The 10,735-nt window shown below is 40.9% G+C and overlaps 1 protein-coding gene across 1 annotated transcript in view; it reads left to right on the forward strand.

Moving 5' to 3' along the window:
* Nucleotides 1-4,949, forward strand: part of LOC129624246 (ATP-binding cassette sub-family C member 4-like) — a 203,767-nt gene extending 198,818 nt beyond the window's left edge. Inside the window, 1 exon segment of the mRNA XM_055541907.1 lies at nucleotides 4,336-4,949. Within this exon segment, the coding sequence (XP_055397882.1) occupies nucleotides 4,336-4,443 (108 nt within the window). The 3' untranslated portion in view covers nucleotides 4,444-4,949.
* Nucleotides 4,950-10,735: the final 5,786 nt, after the last annotated feature.

Here is a 10,735-nt window from a genome sequence, read left to right on the forward strand (position 1 = left end):
GCTGAAATCAAGATTGCCGGGAGAAATTTCAATAACCTCAGGTATGCAGATGACACCACCCTTATGGCAGAGAGCAAAGAATTAAAGAGCTTCTTGATGAAAGAGGAGTGAAAAAGTTGGCTTAAAACTCAATGTTCAAAAAACGAGAATCATAGCATCTGGTCCCATCAACTCATGGCAAATAGATGGGGAAACAATGGAAACAGTGACAGACTTTATTTTCTTGGGCTCCAAAATTACTGCATATGGTGACTGCAGCCATGAAATTAAAAGACGCTTGCTCCTTGGAAGAAAAGCTATGACCCACATGCTGCTAAGTCACTTCAGTCGTGTCCGACTCTGTGCGACCACATAGAAGGCAGCCCACCAGGCTCCCCCGTCCCTGGGATTCTCCAGGCAAGAACACTGGAGTGGGTTGCCATTTCCTTCTACAATGCATGAAAGTGAAAAGTGAAAGTGAAGTCACTCAGTCGTGTCCGACTCTGTGTGACCTCATGGACTGCTGCCTACCAGGCTCCTCCGTCCATGGGATTTTCCAGGCAGGAGTACTGGAGTGGGGTGCCATTGGCATATTAAAAAGCAGAGTTGATATTACTTTGTCAACAAAGGTCCATCTAGTCAAAGCTATGGTTTTTCCAGCAGTAATGTATGGATATGAGAGTTGGACTATAAAGAAAGCTGAGCACTGCAGAATTGATGCTTTTGAACTGTGGTGTTGTAGAAGACTCTTGAGAGTCCCTTGGAGAGCAAGGAGATCCAACCAGTCCATTCTAAAGATCAGTTCTGAATATTCATTGGAAGGATTGATGCTGAAGCTGAAACTCCAATACTTTGGCCACCTGATGCGAAGAACTGACTCATTTGAAAAGGCCCTGATGCTGTGAATGATTGAAGATGGCAGGAGAAGGGGATGACAGAGGACGAGGTGGTTGGATGGCATCACCAACTCAATGGACATGAGTTTGAGTAAGCTCCGGGAGTTGGTGACAAGGAAACCTGGCGTGCTGCAGTCTGTGGGGTCGCAAAGAGTAGGACAGGACTGAGGGACTGAACTGAACTGATGCAAATTTAAAAAGAGGTTTCTTTTAAAATTTTGTTTTCCATGAAGATACCTGATTCCACCTGAAGTTAACTTTTCTCAAACTTTGAGCTAACCAATGTGTTTTTCCTATTGAAATGTTTGTCTTAAGCTATGTTAATGAACTATGCATTTACCCTAGACTCTGTATTCAAGTGGGCTCCCCCTAAGACTCAGAACAGACTTGACAAACCAGTATGTTTTACTCATGCAAATGTTCTCTTAAGCTATGTCAGTGAGACTATATTTGCTTGGAAACCTGAGTTTCCTCAAGATTCATGTCAATCATCTTATGGCCAGGGACAATTCACCTTGTGCCAATGTTATCTCAAAATACATGTTGTGTGTGAGGGGCCTGGTGCCAGTCTCTGAGTTTTGACACATTTCCTTTCTCTAATTAGCAGACTGCTAGCAGCTATATGGATCTTCCTTGTAACTCAGATGGTAAAGGATCTGCCTGCAACACAGGAGACCCAGGTTAGATCCCTGGGTCAGAAAGATCCTTTGGAGAAGGGAATGGCAATCCACTCCAGTATTCTTTCCTAGAGAATCCCATGGACAGAGGAGCCTGGCAGGCCGCAGTCCATGTGGTCGCAAAGAGTCAGACATGACTGAGCAAAACACTACTACTATTAGTAGCTATATACCATTTGCCTAAAGACTATCAGGGGACACTCTTTCTGCCCTCTTCTGATGTCTATCCCAGAAGCTTTCTCTATCTCTTTTATACTTTAATAAAACTTTATTACACAAAAGCTCTGAGTGATCAAGCTTCATCACTGGCCCCAAATTGAATTCTTCTCCTCTGGAGGCCAAGAATCATGGCGTCTTTCATGGTTCAGCAACAGCCTTTCAGAAGGGACATGGTTCAGCTCCAAGAATAAATGTCTGCCATCCATTCTGTGGAGAAAACAATGGCATCCCACTCCAGTACTCTTGCCTGGAAAATCCCATGGACAGAGGAGCCTGGTAGGCTGCAGTCCATGAGGTCGCTAGGAGTTGGACACGACTGAGCAACTTCACTTTCACTTTTCTCTTTCATGCATTGGAGAAGGAAATGGCAACCCACTCCAATATTCTTGCCTGGAGAATCCTAGGGACAGGGGAGCCTGGTGGGCTGCTGTCCGTGGGATCGCACAGAGTCGGACACGACTGAAGCAACTTAGCAGCAGCAGCATCCATTCTGTTCTGTGATGAAGCAGATGTGGTTGAGGATTTTTAAAGTTTCTTTGTTCCCAGTGTGTAACAGAGGTGTCATTTTGTCTATCCATGAAATCACCTAATACAGCCCAGAAATTATAAAATTCTCATATCCTAGCTCAAGGAGCCTGGTCCAGTTGGATAGATGGAGGAGACACTTAGCATCCATGTGGCCTTGTGTCCCCCAGGGCCTCTGAGCCTCAGGTCCTCACCTGTGTGTAGGGCAGGATTACAGCCCTGCTGGCTTCTTCACACTTATCACAGGGATCAGATGAGAGAGAAGATGCTTAAGGGCTTTGAGAATATAGAGGGGTTTATGGTATAAAAGTGGGATCATTTTGTAAAAGGCTGTAAATAGAAACCTTGCCTCCCAATAATAAAACAAATATACCCATAGTTCTTCTAGGTCGCTTTTGAGTCTCTAAATCAGGGGTCCCCAACTGCTGAAGATCTTTTGCAGTATTCAGTTCAGGTATTTCAGACCATGAAGCAAAGTCCTTTTCAGTTAAAAGTTGCTAAAAACAATATTTTCTTTATAAAAAAATTGTATGGAGAAGAGTTATAGAGAAAGGAACCAGATGATTTTGGAAAGAATGTTAAGCAGTAGAAAATGAATTTTCTTTTGTTCCTTTAACTCTTTTCAGTTTCACCAAAAGAGTACATACATATATAATCACAAAATATGTCTAGCTTAAGAAAATGGAAGAGGGTGATGATATGGATTTAACACACCCCCCCCCCCCCCCGCCCCGCCATTCCCACCAAAGGCTTTATTCTTAAATGCTTCCCTTAAATGGAAATAGTCTCAGATTTCAGCCAGTGCAGCCAGTGGCCCCAAGCATTCTTGGAGGGTTTACTTTTCTCCTTAAGTGACATTTAAATATATAGCATTTCATGTGCAGAGCAGGATATGTTAGCGACAAGAGAGTAAGAAAGTGCACTTACTATGAAGGTAGGTGTCCTAGTGCTTTTCTGTTTCACGCGTGAAGTTCATTCTCTCTCATGATACCTTTGTTTACAGCACCCACAATGCACTTGTAGTCAGGTTCTATAAAAGAGACCTGTAATCGTATGTCTAAGCAACTCATTTTGTGACATGAGTTAGCCTCTGACAGACGATACATTTTTTGTTTTAAAGACTCAAATGAAATTTTTCACATTCTTCTTTGAGGAAAAAGAGTTTCACTTGAAGTTGTTTTTTGCCCAAACATGTTCAGAGAAAGTTTCACAAGCCCTGACATTATTTTATTTTGTTATGTGCATCTGTAAGGAACTGAGATACAATACAGCTACTAAAACCTGATGATTGTGGAACTTGAGGGCACTTTCTTTCCTTTGTGTTCTGCTTATACACTGAGAAAACCTGTATCTCTTCCAGTTCAGCTAGAATTTGGTAGAATTCAAGAGCTCAAAGGTCTGGCAGACATATGTCCTATTATTGGGTATCATCTAACATTTTAGAGAAGTCTCTTGGTTGAGTCATTGTTAAAGCATTTGCTTTTCTTTTCATTCTTGGGACCCACTATCCACAGATCACATTTCTATAGGACTATAACTGCTTTGCCACACAAACTAAACACCAGGATATTTCATACATATATGCCAGTGTTTCAGTGCTTGTCAATCAGAGTTTATAAAATATAAAGATAATAACCCAATATTAATATCCAAATCTGTTATGCTGCTGTTATGTGTGAAAATGACAAACCCTGTTCAGATGCTAGATTTCCTATCCTCTTTGTTACCCTGTTTTTAATTTATTTCAGGGAATAAAATGATTTTGCATATCAATTTGCTGTAGTGATAAAGCATATCTGTGAATCAGAATGATCAGAAATCTAGTAGATCTACAGGTTTTTGGCATTACGTCCAGCCCCACTGGGGGTTTTAATGGGGCTACTTCCTCCATAGAATAAATACAGCCCTGGCTTTCTAAAACTGTATCTCCAATAGTAATATGATTGCTTCACATGAAGAAGGAAACCTAGAAATGTGTTGCCTTAGGAGGAGGACTTTAAAACTTTTAAACATGTTGTTTTTGTCTTTTTCTCCCTCAGGTGTACCTCAAAAGGAGAGAGCCAGATATCACTCACAGTGACCATGGGGTTATGAATGTTTCCAGTGGACAGCCCTCAGCCTTCACAATTTTTGAGTCAACACTGTGATTCTCCCATGGGTTTATGTCTATTCCAAAGGCTTTTTTCCAATAGGTTTTGCACTACATAAACTATATTCTACTTTTTTTTACACCAGCAACAAATATTTATACATTACAAAATGTGAGTTCTCCAACCTCAATGATTTCAATCTCTTGAAAAAGGATTTATGATGTTTATTTAAATGTTATATTACTTGCTTTCTTATCCAAATCAGAGGTGCAGGCCACCAATAAAAGCTGTCTCCCAGGTTTTGTGTCTTGAGAGACTCCAGAGCCAAACTCATTTTCTAAGATTTGAGACAAAGTTGTTACAGATGTTTTTTTTTTACTGTTCCCAGAATTACATATTACTTTCCAGTTATATCAGGGATTCTGTTTACTTGAAGACTGTGTGAAGTTACTGTTTTGTGTCCACTTCCTTTAACATGACTAGGATCCATTTTTCCACCAAAAGACCTCTGGTTAAAATACTATAAAGAAAACTGATAGGATAAACATACAATATACTATAGTTTAAGTAACCAAAAAAAAGAAAAAGGGGGGGGGAATATATGGTTAAATACAGAAGGACAATATCATATGTTCTGAAAGAGAAGGAAGAGAAAATATGTTTTCTCAAAATAGGAGCCCTTCTAGGGGATTTGCTAATGAAGGACAGACGTGTGCTAGACTGTCTTCTAGATAGAGGATTTTATTTTATTTTTTTTTACATTACAAATTGTGGTAAAGTATATATCACATAAGGCTTCCCTGGTGGCACAGAGGTTAAATAAATTTTGCCATATAACCATTTTCAGTCCCATAATCCAGTGGCATTAATCACATTCACAGTATTGTGAAGCCACACGGTCTGGGTAACTTTTGGTAATTAAGTGCTTCCTCTTCAGTGTGTTATTTCTGCAGAGTCATTTTGATAAGTTTCATTTTTCTAGGAGGAATCTGTTTCCTGTGAGTTCTGAGCTTGATTGGCATAAATTTATTCACAATGTCTTATATGTTTAATCTCCGCAGCATCTCTAACTGTGTTCTTTTGGCTTTTTAATTTTATTATCGCCTTCTTTTTTATGAATTATCTTGCATAACTTTTTCATGTTTTCAAGAATCACCTTTCTGCTTTATTGATGCTCTCTTTTTCCCCTAGTTCATCATATGATTCTTTCCTTCAACTTTTCCTTAACTTTGAGGTTTTTCCTCTAAATTCTTAAATTGAAAAGAGACTATTAACATCATTATTTTTCTAACATAAATATATAAAGCTGACTTTTTCCCCCTAAAATCCACTTTAGCTACAATCTGCAAGTTTTGGTACTCATCACCATCAATAGACATAGTATTATGTATTTTCTAATTCCTAATTTAATTCATTAACTATATCTTTTACCCATGAGTTATTCATATGTATAATGTTCTCTAAATTTCAAATGCTAATAGATTTTTTTTTTTAGATTCAGCCATGTGGAACTGCTAACATTCAATCTTTTTATAAGCTATAAAGTAGCAGTTTCATATGGTTCAACATATAGTTCTCTTTTGTTATTAATATATAACTTAATTTCATTTGGTCAGGCAAAAGAGACACTGATGTATAGAACAGTCTTATGGACTATGTGGGAGAGGGAGAGGGTGGGAAGATTTGGGAGAATGGCATTGAAACATGTAAAATATCATGTATGAAACGAGTTGCCAGTCCAGGTTCAATGCACGATACTGGATGCTTGGGGCTAGTGCACTGGGATGACCCAGGGGGATGGTATGGGGAGGGAGGAGGGAGGAGGGTTCAGGATGGGGAACACATGTATACCTGTGGCGGATTCATTTTGATATTTGGCAAAACTAATACAATTATGTAAAGTTTAAAAATAAAATAAAATTAAAAAATATAAATAAAGAAAAGATGTGTTTGACTATAGAAAAAAATAAATAAATAAACCAAAGGTAACCACATTCACACTAAAGGTCCTTGTTTCTACCATTTTGTATTTTATTGGGGGTTTTTAAAATGTTATAAGTACATGTGTAACCAGTAATTTTCAATAAAAGTCCTCCCCGAATACTGGAATATTTTCTGATACGTGTTGCAGGCTGGCTCTCTGGGATGCACACTCGGATGGAGTTTAGTGCTGGGATGTGTATCGGGGGTGCCCTTGGGGTCAACGCTGTGGAATCAGGAGGGAAGAAACAGGGTAAAGCAGAGGGAAGGATCAGGCTGGATCACTGGCCAGACGACCTGAGCTGACCCCATGAGAGTTTGGAGTGACGATGACCTTTCAGGGTTCTCCTGACACATTCAATGACCAGGCCTTTATACCTCCACCTGGATGGATCATTGCACTTAGGCTGCCCCCACAGGGGCTGGCGGTTTAAGGTTACCCACTGGCAGCACTTACAGCTGCTGGACAACAAGTCCTTGAAGGGAGGTCAGGACAATATGTCTCCATGTTCCCCCTGGGCATGTATCACAGCTCCAGAGGTAGGTGATGAGGGTGTACTGTGGGGGAAACTCTTGATGACTGATGTTCAAGGCAAAATGATGACTCAGAGATTCTCCTCAATACCCTCTGGTCTGAGAAGGTCCATGTAGTAGAGAAACCCTCATTCTCCAGGGTCAGCCCAGTTGTTGCCTCTTCTAGGAAGTCACATTAAGATCAGTCGTCATCCTAGGTAACTCGGATTTGTGTGTTACCCTGAGCGCCTCTCGTGTTAAACTGAACCATACTCGGTTAGTGTTCTGTTGTCACCATCTTGAGATACTTTATTTTTAAACAAGGGGCCTGTTCTTTCTGTTGTGCATGTAGCCTGCCCTGAGTGTGAATGGTCACATGTGGTCTTTTTCTCACCTAGTATAGGGCACTTGAAACTGTGCCCTGTCCACTATTTAATTATGTCTTCCAGCAGAGTATCTGTACATAGAGGGTGCTCAGCAAATGTTTGTTGAATGAATAACTGATAACCTAGAGCAAACCTTCCTTCTCAATTTTATAATTTTGAGATTTTAAGAGGTAGCCTGGGATAACAGAAAGCCCTGGTTTTGGAGTCAGTCACAGTGATCTGTCGGTTCTTTCTCTACTACTCACTAGCACTGTGGGTGTGGGAAAGCAGTAGCCACCCAAGGTACCAGGACACTAGAATGGCACCATCCTTTACAAAATAGGCTCTGGACACTTACAGTCATGTAGTCTTAGTTACATGCTCGGGTAAGCATCTCAACCTCTGAATCTCAGCTTCTTTGTCTGAAAAATGAATATAGTTTCTGCTCTTGAACCATCGCTTTGGTTGGGATGATGGATGGACTAAGAGCATCCAAAGACACAGGGTGGAATCACTGACCTTGGAGATTCTTATCACCAGGAGAGAACAGGATGGGTGTGGATGAAGGAGGTTTGTAGATTGAAGAAGGTGTACTTGAGGAGGGCCTCATCTGATGGCCTAAATCAGACTGTTCCTCCTGCACATGTAGTTAAAATGACACAAGCACACGGGGAGAAGCACAAGCTCTGGAGTCAGGGACAAATACTGGCTCCTCTGGGCATTGAATGGGTTTGGATTCAAGTTCTGCTACCTGGTTAGTGTGGGCTCTTAAGGTTGGGAAGCCCACTGTGGTTCAGTGTCTTTGAAAGTTGAGCTGGGGATAGTATGATTCACAGAGGGCTGCTGCCAAGATTAACTGTGACAGTGATACAGTGTGGACTGTGCACTAGTGCCAGTTCATGACCTGTTTGTAACCCGGTTAGAAGTACAGGAAATTCAAGAAAGCTAGAAACTCACATCCATCTGTATTGCTGTGACATCCACCCTCAGGATGAGTGGGATCCTGAACACCCTGGGGACCAGTGTGAGGGTTGCACTATGGGGGTGGGGGGGGGAGGGCCCATGGCTGAGCTGCACACTAGCTGTGCACAGTGGATCATTGATTAGGTAGCAATGGGCTGAAAATGAAAATTAGATAACCCAAGACAGATAAGAAACAATGTGGGATATGTTCAATGCTTTTGAACAATGCTGTATATGGGATTAGCTGTCAATCAGTACTACCTTTTCTAGAACTATTCACTTTATTAATTGTTACCATCATATTTAACTTAAAATTAGAGCACACAGGCTTTCAAAAGGCCGTATTGTGTATTATCAATATTTTCACTTCAGTTAAGTTCAGTCACACAGTCATGTCCGATTCTTTGTGACCCCATGATCCACAGCACACCAGGCCTCCTTGTCCATCACCAGCTCCTGGAGTTTACCCAAACCCATGTCCATTGAGTTGCTGATTCCATCCAACCATCTCATCCGCTGTCTTCCCCTTCTCCTCCTGCCCTGAATCTTTCCCAGCATCAGGGTCTTTTCGAATGAGTCAGCTCTTTGCATCAGATGGCCCAAACATTGGAGTTTCAGCTTCTACATCAGTCCTTCCAATGAACACCCAGGACTGATCTTTAGGATGGACTGGTTGGACCTCTTTGCAGTCCAAGGGACTCTCAAGAGTCTTATCTACTTCAAAAGCATCAATTCTTTGGCACTCAGCTTTCTTTATAGTCCAACAATCACATCCATACATGACCATTGTAAAAACCATAGCCTTGACTAGACAGACCTTTATGGCAAAGTAATATCTCTGCTTTTTAATATGCTGCCTAAGTTGGTCATAACTTTCCTTCCAAGGAGGAAGCGTCTTTTAATTTCATGGCTGCAATCACCATCTGCAGTGATTTTGGAGCCCAGAAAAATAAAGTCTGACACTGTTTCCACTGTTTCCCCATCTATTTCCCATGAAGTGATGGGACCGGATGCCATGATCTTCGTTTTCTGAATGTTGAGCTTTAAGCCAACTTTTTCACTATCCTCTTTCCCTTTCATCAAGAGTCTCTTTAGTTCTTCTTCATTTTCCGCCATAAGGGTGGTGTCATCTGCCTATATGAGGTTCTTGATATTTCTCCAGGCAATCTTGATTCCAGCTTGTGCTTCATCCAGCCCAGCATTTCTCATGATGTACTCTGCATATACGTTAAATAAGCAGGGTGACAATACACAGCCTTGATGTACTCTTTTTCCTATTTGGAACCAGTCTGTTGTTCCATGTCCAGTTCTAACTGTTGCTTCCTGACCTGTATACAGTTTTCTCAAAAGGCAGGTCAGGTGGTCTGGTATTCCCATGTCTTTCAGAATTTTCCACAGTTTATTGTGATCCACACAGTCAAAGGCTTTGCCATAGTCAATAAAGCAGAACTAGATGCTTTTCTGGAACTCTCTTGATTTTTCCATGATCCAGCGGATGTTGGCAATTTGATCTCTGGTTCCTCTACCTTTTCTAAAACCAGCTTGAACATCTGGAAGTTCATGGTTCATGTATTGCTGAAGCCTGGCTTGGAGAATTTTGAGCATTACTTTACTAGCATGTGAGATGAGTGCAATTTTGCAGTAGTTTGAGGATTCTTTGGCATTGCCTTTCTTTCGGGTTGGAGTGAAAACTGACATTTTTCCAGTCCTGTGGCCACTGCTGAGTTTTCCAAATTTGCTGACATATTGAGTGCAGCACTTTGACAGCATCATATTTTAGGACTTGATATACCTTAGCTGGAATTCCATCACCTCAACTAGCTTTGTTCATAGTGATGCTTCCTAAGGTCCACTTGACTTCACATTCTAGGATGTCTGGCTCTAGGTGAGTGTGAGTGATCACACCATTGTGACTATATGGGTCATGAAGATCTTTTTTGTACAGTTCTTCTGTGTATTCTTGCCACCTCTTCTTAATATCTTCTGTTTCTGTTATGTCCATATAATTTCTGTCCTTTATTGAGCCCATCTTTGCATGAAATATTCCCTTGGTATAGCTAATTTTCTTGAGATATGGCTAGTCTTTCCCATTCTATTGTTTTCCTCTATTTCTTTACATTGATCGCCGAGGAAGTCTTCCTTATCTCTCCTTGTTCTTCTTTGGAATTCTGCATTCAAATGTGTATATCTTTCCTTTTCTCCTTTGCTTTTTGCTTCGCTTCTTTTCACAGCTATTTGCAAGGCCTCCTCAGACAGCCATTTTTCTTTTTTGCATTTCTTTTTCTTGGGGATGGTCTCAATCACTGTCTCCTGTACAATGTCATGAACCTCTGTCCATAGTTCATCAGGCACTCTGTCTATCAGATCTAGTCCCTTAAATCTATTTCTCACTTCCACTATATAGTCATAAGTGATTTGATTTAGGTCATATCTGAATGGTCTAGTGGTTTTCCCCACTTTCTTCAATTTAAGTCTGAATTTGGCAATAAGGAGTTCATGATCTGAGCCACAGTCAGCTTCCAGTCTTG

This window comes from Bubalus kerabau, chromosome 12 (assembly GCF_029407905.1).
Source record: "Bubalus kerabau isolate K-KA32 ecotype Philippines breed swamp buffalo chromosome 12, PCC_UOA_SB_1v2, whole genome shotgun sequence".
Classification (NCBI taxonomy): Eukaryota; Metazoa; Chordata; class Mammalia; order Artiodactyla; family Bovidae; genus Bubalus; species Bubalus kerabau.